At 44.0% G+C, this 20,894-nt stretch overlaps 1 protein-coding gene across 2 annotated transcripts in view; it reads left to right on the forward strand.

Moving 5' to 3' along the window:
* Nucleotides 1-20,894, forward strand: part of LOC142999350 (teneurin-3) — a 126,284-nt gene that overhangs the window by 103,980 nt on the left and 1,410 nt on the right. For both annotated transcript variants that reach the window (XM_076148847.1, XM_076148846.1), the window contains exons 19-27: nucleotides 1,630-1,879; nucleotides 7,265-7,497; nucleotides 9,236-9,390; nucleotides 14,047-14,930; nucleotides 16,233-16,408; nucleotides 16,805-17,040; nucleotides 17,701-17,997; nucleotides 19,033-20,644; nucleotides 20,745-20,875. In XM_076148847.1, the coding sequence (XP_076004962.1) occupies nucleotides 1,630-1,879; nucleotides 7,265-7,497; nucleotides 9,236-9,390; nucleotides 14,047-14,930; nucleotides 16,233-16,408; nucleotides 16,805-17,040; nucleotides 17,701-17,997; nucleotides 19,033-20,644; nucleotides 20,745-20,875 (3,974 nt within the window). The remainder of the gene's footprint in view (nucleotides 1-1,629; nucleotides 1,880-7,264; nucleotides 7,498-9,235; nucleotides 9,391-14,046; nucleotides 14,931-16,232; nucleotides 16,409-16,804; nucleotides 17,041-17,700; nucleotides 17,998-19,032; nucleotides 20,645-20,744; nucleotides 20,876-20,894) is intronic.

Raw genomic sequence — 20,894 nt, forward strand, 5'->3', positions numbered from 1 at the left:
TCGACCTCTCAGCTCAGTCAGAGTTTCATCACGCTGCGCGTTTCATTCGCTGAGCAGACACATGGATCACAGTTCAATTAAAGTCCCAAGGTCGTGTGTTTGATGGCGTCACACATAAACCCGTCCCCCGGACCTATTTGTCTTTGTTAGAGGCGCATGCATAAACCTCTCGGACACAAAAGATGGATTGGTCAGATTGTCCTGTCGAGAGTCTTGCCAGACTGTGCCTTCATTAGAATTTGCCCTTCAATCAATTAAATCAATGGAAGGAACTAATCAGCAAAGGGACAAGCGGCTCGGCAGCGCGCTCGATTTCACAAACGTCGAGGGCTACGATGGCTTGCGGGATAACGCTGTCGGAACAACATTATGTGGGCATTCAGTGGTGTCATCGATCTGTTAATTAGGATGGAGGCGGACTGAATTCAAACAAGTTTCTGGGTGTGAATAATTAAGTGCTTCCAGCATGCAGTACTGCCTTTGATGTGTTTCTTCCCTCCTTTGAAGAAAGTCCCACAACATCAGCGCCCCTCTAAACACCCCAGCTATGTCTGCTACTTGTTGAAATATTCATTTATGGTGACTCACCAAATTTGGTAACTCCTCCGTGAAACGAATCTGTCATTATCAGGGCTGTACAGTACTCTGTAATTATATTTACCACCTCGCTGTGAGTCGGGGGAAGTAAACTGCCAGTTGCCTTATTTTTTTGGATGCCCAACAAAGAGCCTGTTATAAAATAAAGGCATGCTGTATCAAAAAGGTGTTGCCAGTTCAGGCCTGAGGCGACGACCAATGAGGAGAGAGCAAGTTATTTTGGAAAGGGGGGATGGAGCGGGGGTTGCTTAAAGAGACAGTACCGCAGATCAGTCTGTATGTATTAAAAGTAAAATTGGAGTTGTGACAAATGGGCCTCTGTCAGTGTGAAATGTTTGGTGTATTAACATGTAGTAATGAAAATCCTTAAAAGTGGAACTACAAACTTGGACCTCAACATTTTGAGGAGTTTGGAATGAAATAATGAAATGTTTTAGATTGATATAGACAGGTATATAGCATTTCTTCTTCTTTCAAGTTAGTTAATTAAACAATCTCCAAAATGCCTTCAAGCTACAAACAAAAACAGGACAAAATAAAGGAAGTTTTTGTGTCTCTACAATAGTTTGGATCAAATCTTCTGTATAATTCATGGTCTTAATCTGGTTTCAGTTGTCTGTAAGATAACAGAGCTGGATGGAAAACTGCAATATTACAGTGCAATTATGCCTTGCAGTCGTAGGACAAAGGAGTAAACGTGTCCAGGAGATGTGCTGGACTGTATTAATAACCATAAAATATAGTAACTGATGGTAGTTTACACTGTTTACACTGTTTAAGAGCTCCTTTGAGATAAATGAAGTTTGCGCCACGTGCCTTAAACTAAATAAGTCAAATCTGTTCTACTTTGGTCGATTTATAGCGATTAGATGCGCAGAGATCACAAGTTAAATTTGTCTTTCATAAAGAAGCAGGTGTAGAATATTACTTAACCTATTTTATTTCCCCCCCATATTTTTATGTGCTGCCAACGACAAACGCGCACATTGCTTACACATCGTTAAATAAAAACATTTTTTGTGTGTTTCCCAGGCATTCTTTACAAAGGGAGCGGGGAGAACCAGTTCATCTCTCTGCAGCCGCCGGTGATCTCCACCGTCATGGGGAACGGCCGGCGCAGGAGCATCTCCTGTCCGAGCTGCAACGGGCAGGCGCAGGGCAACAAGCTGCTGGCCCCCGTGGCTCTGGCGTGGGGCATCGACGGGAGTCTGTTCGTGGGAGATTTCAACTACATCCGTCGCATCTACCCATCAGGCAACGTGACCAGCATCATGGAGCTCAGGTAAGAGGGTTCTTCATACATTTGTTCACCTGATAAAGATTTCAATTGAGACTCCAGAGGATTTTGGACAAAATATAATCAACATGACATTCTGCACATTACATCATACTGCATTACACCGTAAAATGTTATAGTGAAATAGTTTCGGTGCGCCTATAGATTTTGGCTGCCACTTTACATTTCTATATGTGTTCAGCGTGGATGGGGAACCTAAAATGGCACGGGGAAGGAATTTCGGTCACACGTCTTCGCCCTGCCCACAGACATTTGAGATCTCTTCCCTATCTATCTCCATAATTAGGAAAGACATCCTGTCTTCAGCGTGTAATTGGGATGATTTACGTCGTCGTGCCAACTTGGCCTCTCCCCGCAATGACTCCGAATCAGCCAGTTGGCTTATTTGAGAGTGGCAGATGTTGATTAAATGTACATCGGGCCATCATCATCCCCTCCACATGTATGACAAACATAGGAGAATTGCTTCAAGAGGACATAGATCACCACATTGCTCTTGGCAGGTCGCTGTACTAACGCTGCATTCACACAGCTACGGCTTTTCATGCTTAATTCTGTATTTTTTTCTTCTCTCTTCTTCTTCTGAGTATCTTTACATTTTCTCCTTTTTAACAACCCCATATCCCATATATGTGCAAATGAGAGTTTAGCTTCAGACTTACTGAGGTAGGCAAAACACAACGACCGCCGAAAATTAAATTCATTACCCAAGCTGTTGTGTTCGGAGAGAGATCTTTAAAAATGTCCACAATCACTTAATTATACTTTAAGGGAGAGAAGGATTACGGCACTTGTTGCTTAGCAAAGATAACTGCTGAATGAATATATGGACGTTGCAGATACAGTGTCACATTTAATGACATGCGAGGCAACGGCAAGGAATTTGAAATGCGTGTTAAGATGAGTCTCATAGGAAGATATCTGTGGCCTGTGTTCTCCGACAGATCAGAGAATATCCAGTTGCTTCTGCTTTGTATCCGATATGTGCCACATGTAAGCAAACAAATCAGGACTTGGGTCACTTCTACCTGTTTGTAAGCGAGTGTGTGTAGCATTAAGGGTAGAAAACATCAAGCTTCAGTTCTGACCTTCCAGCACCCCGCATTCAAAAACAGTAGAGATGATTGCAAGGCGTCCCCCTCCCTTCTGCCTCAGGAATCACCGCCGCTGCACCTGCACCGTGCTCAAGCTGTGCCCCGGCGCTTGTCACAGGGAGCTGCCGGAAAGACACAGGCATGCCCAGCAGCCATTCACTAGATAAAGAATCATAAATAAAAAGCTATTTTGCTCCGTTGTAACGCGGGGAAAACGGCGCTATTAAACGATACGGGGAGGATCTGGGACAGCTTCTTAACATTTCACTGCGAGGAACTATCAGATCAGAACTGGAGTACAAAGTATTATACAAGTGGAAGAAGCAGAAATTGTTTTGCATAATGTAGCGTATCCTCATTGGCTGGGAAATGGAATCCCTCAAACCTCTTCCCACAGAAGTCTCTCTCCATGAACTGCTGTTTGCATAGGCTGTTTTTAGACGTTGGCTTCGGTGGACACAATAACAAGTGGCAGAATCAATATTTCAATATGAGCTGTCAAATTGAGGAAAGCGGCGGTAATGCGGCGCCGGGCTTTATGGGGACAGGAGTGCATCTTTTCCTCCCTCTGTGGGTTTGAACTCCTCGGATTGTCGCCGTTTCTGCTTCTTTCCTGGCGGCTGTGCTCGGATTCTTCAAAGGGATACTTGAACATTTTGATTTCAGCTCATTTCTTTCCCCACTGGATGCTAAAGAAAAAAAAATGTTTTGTTTTGCATGTTTACAAAGAGGAATGACATCACCGCTCAGGCTTTTCATATGGAAAAGTGAAATCAAATAGTGTTCATTCCTGCAAGAAAAACTGGCTGACTGATCAATAATGCTGGAAATGAAAATGTTAAGTGTCCTTTTCATATTTCTGCAATATCATGATCTTCATCTTTTCTTCTTTTACTGCTCCCTCTGTGTCCTGTCATAGAAATAAAGACTTTAGACACAGGTATGTACAATGACTTCCAGCAGTGCATGTTGTCTTTGTACCCCATTATTGTACTCGTATACATCATCATTTGTATTCTGTAAATACACGGAGAGCTCTGCCTTTACAGTCACGTCTAGGATTAGTGATGTATTATAGCTTAATTAAAGCCACAGAATCGGAATTAATTGTCACAAATCATCCAGGAACCATTTCAGGATTTAGTTCGGTGAGCCCTTTAATGATTTACATCTACTGTATGTTTACATATGGAAGAGCATGTGTGTAGCAGTATACCTGGAGAATATAATCACTTAAGTAAATTGTGCCTTCATGAAGCTCAAAATTAGGTTTACAGTATATTTATAGTACATTTGTATCCTAAACAACTCCCCTATACTGCTCTCTGTCCACCATTAAGGCTGTAGATGTGATGTCATGGCCCATTTGTCGAGCGTAATTTACACCTCAACACCGCAACAGTGAGCACGCCGGAACATTAGTTAACTACACAGCAGAACACAATGAAGATGCAGTTTGTCTGCCGGCACACTGGCTCAGCCGGCAACCGTCGATGTTTTGGTTCAGGCATGAGTTGTCGCTATTTCTTACCCCACCAAACATGCAAATTACGCTTTTACCCATGCGCACAAACGATGAATTGGAGTTAATTATTCTTTATATGTAGAGGGAGAGAGAGCGAGAGAGCGAGCGAGCCAATGTCAAAGAGAAGCTGAAATGTAAATCTAAAAATGGTCTCAGAAGAAGAGGCTCTTAGAAGCAGTTAGTGAGCAGACCGCATGTTCTGGTGACAGACACTGCTGAAATTTCCCTGGCCACAGTGACACAGTCAGCGAGCATGTTTGATACAGATGGGACTCGCTCAGACGCAGTTGGAGGCGCAGGGAACAGCGGGAGTCAATCGTCTCACAGGAGGGTGCCGACTCGAGCCCATCTGGGACACGAATAGACCATTCGTCTGTTAATGAGTGGCCGTTATGAGACAACGGCACCGGATCAAGCGGTGACACACGGCAGCGGTCGGGGTCAACCGTCTGAGCATAACTGCAAAAAAAAAAAAAAAAGAGGAGAGAAACTTGCTGGACTAATAAGGTCCAACTCTCTAGTGCAGATTTCCATTTGAATTGTAACCAGCGGCAGAGAAATCATTCCTCAGGGTAGAAAAGGCAAGAGGAATCTTGAGTGCTACCATTTGTGGTTTAGGTAGTGGCAGCGAAAAATGTCTTTCTTGTCACAGTAAGTAATATATTCTGTTAAGACAGGGGTAGAAACAAGGACAGCCACTGCAACATGTTAGGAAGGAGGTAAAGAATGTCTGATCGGAAAACTAAAACGCCACCTATTTCATTGTCTCATTTAATGAAAATAATTAAATAATAGGCTTTAAATGTTCCCTTCAATAATGCAGTTGCACCATGGAAACCGTCCTCTATTTGGCACTCTAATATTTGCAGATTCGCACATTACGCTTCTAAATGCTGGAATGCGTCATCTTGAATGCATTCCAGAAAGTAGCAAAAGGAATATAAGTAAGACAGCCCGACACCAAATCTACAAAGGCAGATATTGAAGCATACCTGAACATCTAAACTCAAATTACAAATAAGGGGAATGTGGAAAACAGGCAGGGAATAACCTTGGTCTTGATGGTCTTTGTGAGAAGGTGCCTCCAGGCGAGCAGTAGATTAAAGAGGCCTTGCTACAGCAGAGGGCTTTAACCATGATCTGAATTTAGACTAGTGCAGGACCGTTCTGGGGCTTCACAGCAGCAGGGACGTGAACCTGACATGAACTCACACCTACAGAGAGTCCTGCGAGGGGAGAGCAGACACGTCAGACTCCAGCTCGGTTCAGCTGAATGCCTGTATTTATTTTCGCGTTATGTTGTTTAGATGTTGCTTGTATTGCGACCCCCCTCACTTGTAGGTTGAATGTAAGAACAAGCTTCTTTTTTTTCTTCTTTGATTTTTCCCTTTTTTAAAAAGGCATTTGGCGGCGTCCACCTATTTTTCAAGCTTTTACGTTGACTCATAATAGCTGTCAGCTTTTACGACTCCGTCTTCATCATTTCACAAAGATGTTTCGCCGTCACATTCATTTTGCTGTCATGTTATCCACTTCCTTCTCCGACCCGTATTGACTGAGGTGCCATTAAAGCTGGAGTGCAACAACAAAGCGGTGTTTATGAGAGTACTATAAAAACCGAGCAATTTTTCACATTAACTGCCTCTGTTTTTAGCTATTTAATAATAGTTAAGCACCGCCTGTGCATGAATTACTGTGCCTCAGTTATAAGAGGTTAAATTAGCGGTCTGTCATTATCTTCACTTTGTGTTCAATGAGCTTCTCTTGGCCTTTTTAAAGTGTAAATTCCAATTGTGTTTTGTAAAATCTTTTAATTCCCAATCCTTGACACGTGTGCAATCGTATTCAGGAGTTCCATCCTTAATGAGGCTGTTAGAACAATCTAAATAAGCAGAACCACTGCTTGTTGCATGTTGTTAATGTGAGCCAGGCGTTTTGCTAATTTCCACAGGCTTCTGCTCACAAGGGAAAGATTAAAATGAAATGATCTGGCGGTGCCTCCTCTGCTTCAGTGGTGCCCTGCTCAATTCTCTTTCCAAACCCTCCCTGTCTCATTTCTGTTTTCCACTTTTCATCCTTCAATGGCGCATTTTGTTCCGCAAATTCCTCACAAAAGGTGTTTAAAACATCAGCTTCCCCTCCCTTCAGTTCCTTTTCTTCATGACAATTGCTGCCAATTTTTAGATACTTGTTATTAAATTTGCAAGTTAGTTAGATTCTGAGTATATTACAGAAAATACTGTTAAAATTCAAGCAGGTTTAATTCAAGGAACATACTGTAAAATGCTGAGTACGGGCATTCACTCTCTTTAACACACATTTTTGAATATAAGTGAGGAAGTTCCCCTTGATCCATTAGACATAAATATTATAGGATAGTGTGCAGGGCCGGCCGTTAACCATGCATTGATGAACAATCGAGGGGAGTGAAGAGAGATTGTGAGCAGGTTTTGCAGAGTGTGCAATCTACGTTTAACTGTTTTTGAAAATCCAATGCATAGTAAAAAAAAACAACGTTGGCTCTCTGCAGCACTGTAATGGAATCACTGTGTGCAATAGTAATGAGACTGAAAGTTTAGAGTGAAAATAAAGCCAAACAAGGTCAGTAGAATTATACAGAGATTATTCCTTTAGATAACATTTTAGGGGAATTTAGACTCGTTAGAGGATGACTAGGTTGCAAGATGAGAAACACGACACTTTCAATATCTGCCACTGCCAAATATAACAAAATTATTCTCCTGAATGCAGTAACAACCCAGCGCACCGGTACTACTTGGCCACTGATCCAGTAACAGGCCAGCTGTACGTGTCAGACACCAACTCCCGGAGGATCTACCGGCCAAAGTCCTTAACCGGGGCCAAGGACCTACAGTCGAACGCCGAGGTGGTGGCAGGAACCGGCGAACACTGTTTGCCCTTTGACGAGAACCACTGCGGCGACGGAGGCAAGGCTCCCGAGGCCTCGCTCACCGGACCCAAAGGTATCATTTCAAACTAATGAAGATGTGGGGCTGAAATGGCGGGGCGGGAACACGGCGACCCGGTCCCCTCGGTCACAGGTGGCGACGGAAAGATTTAGATTTATGTGCACGTTTGGCTCTGGGCCAACTGTGCCTAGTGGATTCCAGACATACGTTTTGGTCGGGGAACATGTGTAAAAAAAACAAACAAAGGACAGGAAGATTCTCTAAGTTAAGATGTACTTTACTAGCTTTTCAAAGATGTGTTGGTGTTCAGCCCCACCACTGCATTATTTATTTTTAACAATACACTATTCACATTTTTCACAAACCGCCTCAGTCAAAGTAAAACCTCCAGGCGTTTGGAGCTCAGAGTAACAGGTATCAACAACAACGTGCAACCTGTCGGTCAAGTTCAAGAAGCGGTTTCCGTTTGTGATAAGAGGAATTTGCTTGCGTTTCCATAAGCTCCTCTAAATAATAAAATAATTCCTTTTTGCGGTGGTTGTTGCCAACTCTAATGGCTCCGCTTCAGCTGGGTTCTAAAGGTTCGAGCGGAGGCAATCTAAGGCAGCGACTCTAATGATTGAGTGGGTGGAAGCCGAGACCAGAGAAGAAACAGCAGATGGCTCCTCTTTTTCTCCCGCCGTCAGACATTTGGTGAACTCTGCTCAAATATGACACTTTTCATCTGTCTGAGAATCTCAGACTGTCAAATAGCCAGCTCCCAAGGATCCACCGTGGGCTCCCACAGCTCGTCAATGTTTTAGCAGAAAGCAATCTTGTGCAGACCCAGCCACAGGTCAAACCAAACCACTCACTTTCCATAGAAGCTCCATTGCTAAAGAAATTATAGTCTGGGAAAGAAAAAAAAAAAAAAAAAAGGCCTGCTTAAAAAGCTGATTCAGAACCCTGCGAGCCAAAAACCCCCCCTGTCTGCGCCGTACGATTTTCCAAGATCAACCGTGTATTCTTCCAGAGTACATCCAAAGGCCTGTATTGTTGAAACCATATTGGGGCCCAGAGAATGGAGTATAGTCGGGGTGTATGTGAGGTACAAGTGAATTCCCGCAGGCGCTGGTCTCTATTAAGCAGCACAGTGACACAGAGAGAGGTGTGGAGGCTGCTGTGGCCTGTTAATGTATTTTCCCTGTGTGGGACATGTGGCGATTGCGACTCCGCACTAGATCGGCCCGAAACTTACAACCCTGAGCCGACACTCAATCATTCAGACAATTTAGTCGGCGGCCGTCACCATGGCAACTGCCTGTCTCGCACCCTTTTCATCTAAAATTGGCCAAAGCTGTCATTTCCGCTCCCTCGCTCATCCATTCCTCAAATGGAGTGCAGATTGTTGATGATTGCCAATGTCGAAAAATTTCCCAAACGCACCACTCATTGACACTCCACCCCCCCTACACCCCACCCCACCTCCGAGGTTCCGTTTTTAGAGCCGGGGTTACAAGGCGCTGCAGAGTGCATATATACCGAATGAATACAGCCTTTCCCACTTCAGCCTGAGAAATTATTTAAAAGCAGAAAAGCAGTGTTTGAATTATTGATAGATGTGCTTTTTGCAGTGACCTGAATAATGGGAAGGCAAGCTTGACACATGTATCCATCGTGTTCCGTCCACTGAGTCATGCAGGTGGAGATGCAGCATTATCTACAGTGTTTTCCTGTTGTCGCAAAGCCCCTCCCCCCCCCCACCCCCCCAACCACTTTACACCCTCTCACGGCGGCGCTCTGACCTCAACAGGTATCGCGGTGGACAAGAACGGCTTGATCTACTTCGTGGACGGCACCACGATCCGAAAGGTGGACCAGAACGGCATCGTCTCCACTTTCCTGGGTTCCAACGACCTCACGTCGGCTCGGCCCCTGACCTGCGACAACAGCATGGACGTCAATCAGGTGGCTTACACGCACAATTGCCAGACGGCTTTTAGTCCAGGCTTCCACGAGCTTCACAAAGCATGTCAAAGCACCACCTCTTGCCCCCTCCCACTGTTCCACTTGCCCACCTATGACTCATCATCAGAGTTGTGTAACTGGGCATACTACACCTGAACTAGAGCACATTTTGTAAGTAGCAGCAATAGATCCTGACTGGTTCTCTGTCTTCAACTCACGCCGGCATTCATATTTTAGACATTTACCCGGCAGTCTTATTCAGCGTCACGTGAACAACAAAAGAACGAGCTTGAAACCGCAAGATCACCGACGTTACAAGGTGCTCGGCGAGGAGACATCCAAGAGTGAGAAAATGTAGATTCTCTTTCTCTCTCTCGACGACTGGGGCATTTTCAGCTACAGTGCAGAAGAGAAATATGGCAGAGGAGGATGTGATTTAGGCAGGAAGGGGAAGATGTGAAGTGTTTATTGAAGAGATGAGTTTTCAGGTCACGGCAGATGATAGGAAGGGAAGAATAATTATTCAGTTTTTGGGGCTTGTTTTGATGTGGCTGCAGCTCATTTAGTGTTCAGTGTTCCACTAGAAATTTTTGCAGGATTGAGGACACTTGCGCGATACATAATAATGAAGCGGTGAACGCTGGTGAATTTGCCACGCGTGAAACCTCTTTCTGACAACGGGCTCCGACTTTGTCCGGCGCAATTTACCGTGCGTGAATAGAAGCGTCGGCGTGTCCCAGCACAATAGGATACAGCGCTTACAGTACCATGACACCTCCTAAATAAAAAAGTCCAACCGAAACGCGCCACACCCCCCCTCCCCCGACCCCCCAACCGCTGGCTGCCTTCCCACTCTTGTTTCACTCCTTTCCATTAACAGACTCGACTTAAGATGAATAATGAAGAAAATAAAAAAGACAGGCTTTTATGGCGCGAGGCAGAATGTGTTCTAGGCGAAACTCTGTTCCCCCGTTTCTGCGGAATTGAATTCTAGAGTGGATTGGCTGTTGAGAATGAAATTGCCTTCTAGTTCTCCCTCCTCTTCCCCTGCGCACCATCAGACATGGACGGTGGGCATTTTATTTTTTTTTCTAATCCAACCAATTTACATTTTAATTAGATTTTTGATGTTGTAATGCAGATCGGCTTACAAAGAGGGTAAACTGATCAGTGACACTGCACTAAAAAGACTACAAACAAAGCGCTGCAGAGGAAGTAGATGGTCGGAAAACGGCGACAGGACACAAACAAGCAGATGTCTCGTGTCTCGGCGAAGACAGATAATTGCTACATGATGGAAATGTGAAAATGCAGGAATGTTTTTTTTATGTAAACAGCAGAGGATACAATCTGTGTGTGCGCCTGTGTGTGTGTGTGTGTGGGAAGACAATCGGGGCTCTTCACTTTTTAGCATCTACCTAATAATTTGCTGCAAGCCAATAAAATTGCACTTTTGTGTTATCCAAGCTTGAGATCAGGCTCACAGCCGCATTGAGAGTGTCAACCTGATTTAACCGCCTGTGGGGGAATAAAAATCACAATTCAAGAGCGTTTTAATGAAGGCTTTAATGAAACAATTACACATCTTTTATTCGCCGACGCATGCTTGACGGTTTGTTTCCGTGCCCCTGTGTTTGCGGCGTGCGTGCAGCAGGGGTTAGTGCTTGCCCAAGGTTACGTTGGCAGCCGCATAAAGCCACACAGGGGATAAAACCTCAGTCTGCCAGTAGTTAGGTAACCCGCACTAATTACTAGGTCATCCGACAGCCCTGTTTCTATTTACATTTTAGTCATTCAGAGAGCATGAGTGAGCTGAAAGGGGGGAGCGCTGTCTGTGGTGAATGTTGAATCTATTTTCCTCAGCGTCAGATTCAGATTTTTTATTTTCATCTGGTTATATTTGTGTAGACACACCTCCGCATGCTCCATTTCTGCATGTGCACAGCTATTCCAAAATGTTCCAGCATGTCTGAAAAAAGCAAAAACCTCTTTGTTCTCAAAACATTGGGTTGTGAGGATTTACGGTTCACATTCAACGTTTGTTGGACACACATCACACGTGCTGACGGCCACACTTCACTTAGTTTGCAATCTCATATTAAAGAGTCGATTTCTGTGTTCAACACTTGTCAGTTTAAATTTCAGGTCAGAATTCATTATTGGGGCGGGGGGAAACGGCTTCTACCTCTTGGGAAATATATATTACTCTTACTTGAGGGGAGTGCGAGTCTGTTGATGAAGATTAAATTTCTGGCGGTGCCTCTCCTGTCTTTGTTGCTGTCGCGGCTCATAGTAACTGCCCACTTCTTCCATTTATTCCAAACAAACTGCTGCTACTGCCGGCGAGGTGTGAAACGTTTTACTTCTGCGAGCGGTGGATTTTAACTAAAAAAGATCTACGAGACAGAAGGGCGCAGATTTATTAAGAAGCGTTTGGCACCAGTACAAGTTATTCATGAAACAGGTGCAACAGGAAGTGCAGTGAGTGAAGCGTACTTCTCTCTTTAATGTCGCCTGCACTTTCGGGAGGAACTGGTGCATAACAGTGACAGGACAGTATTGTTGACGCACGCGTGTTCTAGCCAATTTAGGCCGGAGGCACTTGACAAGGTTTTGTATGAAGACATTTTACATGACTTGACTGCAGCTTTCGTTTGGGTGTTGGCCAGTGATACATCAGCTTGTTCAACCACTTACACTACAAGACCCCTTACAAAAACGTCGGATAATGATCAGGACTCCTGACAGCAATTAAATGAGGACAGGCTGACCTTCTTACAGCAGAAGAGGGGGTGGGGGAGGGGGAGGGTGCTCCACAAAGACTCTGCCGTCGTGCCAATCCTGAAAACTCATCTGGGCTGCCCTGTGAGCTAATGTCTGCCCCGTCTAACCTTTGGAAAATTAGCTGTATTATGATTAAGACTTCACCATTTTGCAATTATTCCAACACGTATTGCAATTAATGATTTTCTCACAGCATGTTGGTGTGGTGGCTCTCATCACGGTACAAAATTCTCGATCTTAATGCTGGAAATGCGTCGGTCACACATGTACCAATTGAGTACCAGTTGAGATGAAAACACTGTGATCATCACGAGTGATTCAAACTTTTTTTGACAACTGGGTAACGTTTAACAAACTTTCCTGCTCAGCACATCTGTGATCTCTTCAGGCAAAACACGCTGCAATTTTTTGAGCAACTGACTTCCTCGATAATTCATGCGATTTCAATGCAGCCCTGATTATAAGTGATGGTTTTTAATATAGTCTATCTTCGCAGCATATGCACAGATGCAGCAAAGAGCAAACACGTTGGGAGACAGCCGCGTTAATGAAAATGTTTTCTATAGGCGTCTCAGTCACAGCAAAGGATGAAACACTCCGGCTGAAAGAAATAATAACGTTGGCTGACCGCGCCGCACACAAAGGAGATGTTGAATGTGAACTTGACGCTCACTTTAACGCTTTCCTAACGCACTGCAGCTCGCTATCTCTGTGAGAAAAACCACTTAAGTGTGCATTTTGCTGTTACTGTGGAAAAACGTTGCGGACATCAGCCACATTACAGTAATTAGTGGAATTATGACATACTAATACTATGCCAAGCTTGTTAGCCATGGTTACAGTGTCAGATTTCCAATTAATGTCTTTCAAATTTCAGCAGAAAATAAGGTTTATCATTAAAGGCAAACCTACGACCATTTCACACTTTCATCATCCACAAGCTTAATTATTGAAAATGCCTCAGCTCTACTATTTCAGTCATGTATTCTTTTGAAGTTGGTTTTAAACATGTTGCAATTCAACTAAAGTAGATCCATTAGTGAGGTGTGATTCTCAAAACAAAACAAGAGTGTCACAAGGCTTCCATAGTCATGGATCAACAAATTAAAAGGATTGCTGTTTTGCTTTGTACAAGGACATGATGAGTTTTCAGTGAAAACGTGTGCTGCTGCCTAAAGGCCTTGACGTACTTCCACATTAGGGCATCTGGCTGCCACAGACGGGTTTGACCGTTCTGAGCCCGGCCCAAACTCTCAACTCTGCACTTAGAAGCATATGCCTGATATGACTTTATGAAGGGTTTGTCTGAATACAAGCTCAAAAAGGCATAACAGGATCCTGCAACTGCTGCTGAGTTGGAGGAGGCTGACACAAAGCCATCTTTTTTATGTTCTGAGCTTTTTATTACTTGCGCTTTGGTTTGCTGTGCACTTTTTCTCTGATTTAACAGTCATTTCAATACTTCATTATGCAACTGGCTTTGTTGCATTGTGGTTATTCTTTTAAAATAAAAATAATATATAAACGATAATATGGACAGACATCTCATCGAGCTGATCAGCAGATGTTATATAGTGGATATATAGCTTTGTGTGTGTGTGAGAATGGCTCTAATGTGTTATGTCACATGTTGTGAAGGTATGCCGAGACCTGCAGTAACTCACATGACATGTTACTTACATTGAAAGTGTAAATTCAATGATGGAGAGGCCTTGTACTGCAGCTCCAAATTTGCTTTATGCTCTAATGTACATAAATGTTACTTAACTTGATTGAATGCAAGTGGATGGATTATGTTGAATTGTAATTCAGCTGTTTAATATCAGTGATGTTGTGAAAGGCCATAATCTAATACTGTGTCCTGTATTGTAGGTGATTTTGGAGTGGCCCACAGACCTGGCTGTTAGCCCTATGGACAATTCCCTGTTTGTGCTCGACAACAACATAGTGCTGCGAATCACAGAGAATGGCCAAGTGAGTATTGCAGCCGGCAGACCTATCCATTGCCCGTTGGCTGGAATGGAGCACGGTGTAGCTGGTGGTCAAAGGGCACAGTTAACGCCCTTGGAATCTGCTGTCTCCATCGCCGTATCATACCACGGCTCCATCTACATAGCTGAGACGGACGAGAGAAAGCTGAGCCGGATCCGGAAGGTTTCTGTGGATGGTGAGATAACGCATTTGGCCGGGGCTCCCTCCGACTGTGACTGCAAGAATGATGCCAACTGCGATTGTTACCAGACAGGGGACGGCTATGCCAAAGATGCCCGGCTCAATGCCCCGTCCTCTCTCGTGGCTGCTCCAGATGGAACACTATACGTGGCTGACCTGGGCAACATCCGCATCCGGGCAATCGCTAGAAACGGGCCAACTTTGACCTCCAGTGCCAGTGCATATGAGGTGGCATCCCCTGACGCCCAGGAGCTGTATGTGTTTGACATCAATGGCACCCATCAACACACTGCGAGCCTGCTCACTGGCGAATCCAAATTTACCTTCAGCTACAGCACAGAGAATGACATAACAGCTGTTACCGACAGCAGTGGCAACACTCTGAGAATCCGTAGAGATCCAAACCGCATGCCAGTGCGTATTGTCGCCCCTGACAACCAGGTGATCTGGCTCAGCATGGGAACCAATGGCGGGCTAAAAACACTCACCGCTCAGGGCCAGGAGCTGGTGCTTCTTACTTACCACGGTAACAACGGCCTGCTGGCAACAAAGACATCAGAGATTGGATGGACAACGTTCTATGAGTAAGTATGGCGAGCGCTGGTAAGATTCATGTGTTTGAAGTCTTAATCACATGAACAAACTCACACTGATATGGGTTACACTTAATTTTTGCCCACTGCAGGAACCTGGCTGCGATACAAATTAAACTCCCTCTGCTTTCTGCATACCACTGCAAATAGTTTAAGTAAATGCATGCTGGCACATAATGTTGTGTTTGGGAAATGCATCGCCTGCTTTTCACACTCTACTAAATGGGGAAGAAGTATATTGTGCTTAAGATTTGTCTCCCACTTTGCCAGGGATCTGTGTTTGATGCTGCTACCCAATTGCTGTTATTGGGCTCAAAAATACAACATTAAAATCCCATAATAGCCAAAGATAAATAGCATTTTTATAGCTGTATTTGCGCGTGGCTGGTGTGTGCGTGTGTGTGTGTGTTCCTGTTCATTTAATATCATAGGGCCAGTTTACTCTCACTATAATTGGTAACCCTACTTACCTGCAAACTGCTTTAGGGTGCACATTTAATTGAAACCTAATTATAAAATGTGCCTCAAATCTGTAAAATAGCCTAGTTACAGAAGACCCTAATAACCCAATATGCATAAAAGATGCCTTTTTAAAATTCTTTAACTTAACTAAAGCATGTGTATCATCTATTATATCTTTATTAATTTTCCAGAGGTCAGGAGGCAGAAAAACAGCAAAGGAAGTGTTCGTTTTAATAGCATAATGTTTTGCCATACATGAATTCAAAAAGGAAAGGTGGGAAAAATAATTGACTCAGCTAATGAGCTTATTTCATTATAACATACTTTTTATTATTTAGCTGGACTTAATGAACTCTGTGCCGGGGCTAGAAGTGTTATTTCCTTTTGTGCTGTTGCCTCTCTGTGATTGAATTTTTCTCCCTTGTGGAATATGCCGTCGTGTCACATTATGTTCGGAATGACGTTCTCATTCTCACTATAACTAAAATAACCAGAGCATTCATTTGAGATAATAACGGTGCATCAATCATTAAAATAATTGAAATCATTACGAGCTGATGTGTTTCATGTAAAACTGATGGTTGATTAGATGTGTCATTGAACCATATCAAATGTTTGGGCAGAGCTTTGGATTGTTGTCGAAGTGAATTTGTTCATGTCCTGGAAATTGATGTAAAAAAAATATCAAAATTAATAAGAAACTGTGATGTTTTAATTACAATGAGCGGATGTTCTTACTCAACAACTACAAAGGGCTCTGATAATTGAATATACTGAAGGAAAGTCCTTGCACACATCCAAGCTTTGTCATTTGATGTTCTCTTCAAACAGTTACGACAGTGAGGGAAGGCTAATGAATGTGACGTTCCCCACTGGAATGGTGAATAACTTGTACACGGACATATACAGCGCTTTAACAGTGGACATCGAAAGCTCCTTAAGCGATGAAGAAATCAGCATTACCACTAATACCTCCACCATCCGTGCTTTCTACACTCTGGCTCTGGGTAAGACCGCACTACTCATCCTCCAACCTCAGGTGGATACTTAGCACGTGGTTATTTGTCATTGTTCCAGAGGTCGCCGGGGCAATGTTGAGTAAGCTTAAGTCGTGTATCATTAGAGCTCAGTGGGCCTGACAGACGACTGTGTAAATGATTACTTGCTCAGTGTGTGGTTTTGGGTGTCAGACAGACATGTCAACCTTGTATTTAAATGGTTTGTAAGCCATGCAGCCAGATGCTCCACTATTTTCTAACATCATTATTCACGGACATTCTCGTGATCAGAAAAATTTAAATAAGTATGTTTAACACAATTACGTGCAACCAGTAATTATCATCAGTAACATTAATTCTTGCATGTAATTATCCATTCCTGTTTCTTCCTATCTCAATGTACAGACCAATGTAGAAGCAGCTATCAAGTGGGCTTTGACAACTCTCTGAGGATTACCTATGCCAACGGGATGGACACCCACTATCAGACAGAGCCCCACATCCTGGCGGGCGCTGCCAACCCGACTGTAGCCAGACGCAACATGAGCTTGCCAGGGGAAAGTGGGCAAAACTTGGTGGAGTGGCGTTTCCGCAAAGAACAAGCCAGGGGGAAAGTTATTGTGTTTGGACGCAAGCTTAGGGTATGTCTAATTTATTTATTAATAATCACTATTGCATCAAAGGGAGTTTTTCCGTTGCTGTGGGGAAGATGTAGCTCAGCGGCGAAACTGTTCGGGTTGGGGAATCGATTTCCACTCGGGTTAACCCGTGTTCAACATCATTAATTCTCTCCAACAAATGACAGATGTTACTTTATGTCTTTGGCTGTCCCACTGTCCTTAATATGACCTTGTACAACATATCTGCTGTCCTTCTTTCCACGCTATGTTATCTTTTATGAGTCAGATAAATGTCAAGTTTCTGATGAAGAGGGACATCAGTGTTCTAATTGTGAATATAGGTTCACATTTTGCCATTTCCTCTTCACAGAATCTGACACTCAGATTTATGTTTTACTTTATGAACTTATCTCGGGCGGTTGCTTTGCCTCACAGTAAATTTCGTGACCACTAAATTTATCGGTTGTGATTTAAGCGCCCCTGAACAATTGCCAGTGTCTCTCAGTTTAATGAAGCTTGTCAAGTGGGTGTTCGTCTATGTGACTAATGTAGCACAAGTCTCAGTGAACACAGATATAAGATTCAGCCAGGGAAGGAACATGCTATCTTAATCGTATTTTAATCTCAAAACAAATGTGTTCATTCCGATAATACACTGACAGACTCGAGTCTTTCCCACAGGTGAATGGACGGAACATTCTTTCTGTCGATTATGATCGTACCTTGAGGACGGAGAAGATTTACGATGACCACAGGAAGTTCCTCTTAAAGATTATTTACGACACAGCGGGCCACCCGGTCCTGTGGGTGCCCAGTAGCAAACTGCTGCCCGTTAACGTCAGCCGCACCAGCACTGGGCAAATCAGCGCCCTGCAGAGAGGCCCAACTACTGAGAGACGGGAGTACGATACGCAGGGCCGCCTGATATCCAGGGTCTTTGCTGACGGAAAGACATGGAGTTACACCTATTTGGAGAAGGTGAGCAAATAACATGGCCAGCGGATCAGAGGATATTGTTCATCAAATCTTTCATTATCTCTACAGGGGGATTCAAGATCCATGTCCATACAAGACTTAAAGATCACCCTGAAACGACCCACTTACCAAACACTGTTATTGCACTAAAACCATTGATTTTCACCCATTCTTTTGTGAACATCTAACATAAAAATATTCACCAGGACTGTATCCATAGAAACAACTCACAGCCTGCATGAGCCACATGCTCCCAGAACTGTAATCCTGGAAAGAAATCAAAATGTTTAATGCTCCCAATGACCCTGTACCTGGTAATCAATATTTGTTCAACTAAACTGCGGAACTGAGAAATAATCCATCCAGGGGAAACAAAGGAAATAAGCCTAAGGCCATCCGAAGAAGACTTAAAAATACAAAATAGGAACGCATCGGTAGATTTCATACCTGCCTCTTGTACCCCATCGCACTCTCCACCTCTTCCTCTGAGGGAGTTGTTTTGAAGTGTATATATAGATTTGCGCTGAAATGCTGAGTTACAACATCGTGCAGAGATTTTCTCAGCCCACTCTTGGCCTCATCCCTTCGTTGCGTGACCTGGGGAGGCCATGTCAGTGCTCTGACACGAGTAACGCAGAAAGCTCAGGGCGCACAAGGAACCTCAGTGCAACAACGGATGACTGGGCATGACATTTTTACAGGAAGGGTGGTAAACCTCTGGAAGACAGCCTGGTCCAAAGTGCATATAAATTAATTAAATAGGTCTCGGTGGGTATTACGAATTAAAAGAAATATTTTCAGATATATAAAGGTCTGCAACACTAAATCACTGAAGATTGACTTTAATTGAAAGAAGATCAACATTCTTAGGAAATGTTTTGACAAGCCGTCTGTGGTATTTTTTCTTTGTATACATTATCAAACAAGTTGTATTAACTGAAAAGAGTGTTCCTCTACCTTGACATCTCACTTATCTATTGTGCATAATTATTTCATAACTCCTGAGAATGTCCTATTTTTTGACTCTTTTCTCTCTAGTCCATGGTTCTCCTCCTCCACAGTCAGCGCCAATACATCTTCGACTTCGACTCTCTGGACAGACTGACGGCTGTCACCATGCCAAGTGTTGCCCGCTACGCCATGCAGACCATCCGTTCTGTGGGCTACTACAGAAACCTCTATCACCCCCCAGAGAGCAACGCCTCCGTGGCTGTGGACTACAGCGAAGATGGCCTCCTGCTGAGAGTGTGTCACTTCGGCACAGGCCGCAGGGTCCTGTATAGGTATCGCAGGCAGAACAAGCTTTCGGAGATGTTGTACGACAGCACGAGGGTCAGCTTCACCTATGACGAAACAGCGGGTGTTCTGAAGACGGTCAACCTGCAGAATGAGGGTTTCATCTGCTCCATTCGTTACCGCCAAGTGGGTCCCCTTGTGGACCGTCAGATTTTCCGTTTCAGTGAAGATGGCATGGTCAATGCTCGCTTTGATTACACTTACGACAGCAGCCTACGTGTCACCAGTGTGCAAGGTGTGATCAATGAGACTCCCTTACCCATTGACCTCTACCAGTTTGATGACATTTCAGGGAAGATTGAGCAGTTTGGAAAGTTTGGGGTCATTTATTATGATATCAATCAGATTATATCCACAGCAGTCATGACGTACACCAAGCACTTTGATGCTCACGGAAGAATCAAGGAGATCCAGTATGAGATTTTTCGTTCACTAATGTATTGGATCACTTTCCAGTACGATGATGTTGGACGGGTCACAAAGAGAGAGATAAAGATCGGCCCCTTTGCCAATACCACCAAGTACAGTTACGAGTATGATGTGGATGGCCAGCTCCAAACGGTGTTCCTGAATGACAAAGTGATGTGGCGCTACACATATGACCTCAATGGGAATCTTCACTTGCTGAACCCAGGAAATAGTGCTAGGCTGCTACCGCTGCGTTATGACTTGAGAGATCGCATCACCCGACTCGGAGACATTCAATACAGAATGGATGAAGATGGCTTCCTACGTCAGCGGGGAGCTGAAATCTTTGAGTACAACTCAAAAGGCTTGTTGGTGCGGGTCTATAGTAAGAGCAACGGTTGGACAATTCAATATCGTTATGATGGACTTGGTCGCCGGGTGTCCACCAAGACTAGCTTGGGCCAACATCTGCAGTACTTTTACGCAGACCTGAGCTACCCTGCCAGGATTACACATGTATACAACCACTCCAGCTCAGAGATCACGTCTCTCTACTATGACCTGCAAGGCCATGTGTTTGCTATGGAAATCAGCAGCGGTGAGGAGTTCTACATTGCCTGCGATAACACTGGCACACCCCTGGCCGTCTTCACCAGCAATGGCCTCCTAGTAAAACAGGTCCAGTACACGGCTTACGGCGAGGTCTACTTCGACTCAAACCCAGACTTTCAGCTGGTGCTCGGGTTTCATGGGGGACTGTACGATCCTCTGACCAAACTCTTGCATTTTGGAGAGAGGGACTATGACATAATGCCTGGAAGGTGGACTGTTCCAGATGTTACTACTTGGAAAAGAGTTAGCAAGGAGCCAGCGCCTTTTAATTTATACATGTTCAGAAATAACAATCCGATCAGCAAAGTCCATGAATTGAGAGAATATGTTGCAGGTAAGCAATATTGTCATTGATGTCAAGAGGAAAGGTGCATAATGTATAAATGTGACTGTAAGCTCATTTTGATGTCTCTTCAATGTCTTCTCTTTTACAGATGTAAATAGCTGGCTTGTAACCTTCGGCTTTCATCTGCACAACACCATTCCCGGTTTTCCAGTCCCAAAGTTTGATTTAAGCATGCCATCCTATGAGCTGAGGAAGAGTCAGCTGTGGGATGATCTGCCGGTTGGTTTAATTAATGTCT

Source organism: Genypterus blacodes, unplaced genomic scaffold (genome assembly GCF_046128005.1).
Source record: "Genypterus blacodes isolate CSIRO-AG114 ecotype Tasmania unplaced genomic scaffold, CSIRO-AGI_Gbla_v1 ptg000044l_1, whole genome shotgun sequence".
NCBI classification, from domain to species: Eukaryota; Metazoa; Chordata; class Actinopteri; order Ophidiiformes; family Ophidiidae; genus Genypterus; species Genypterus blacodes.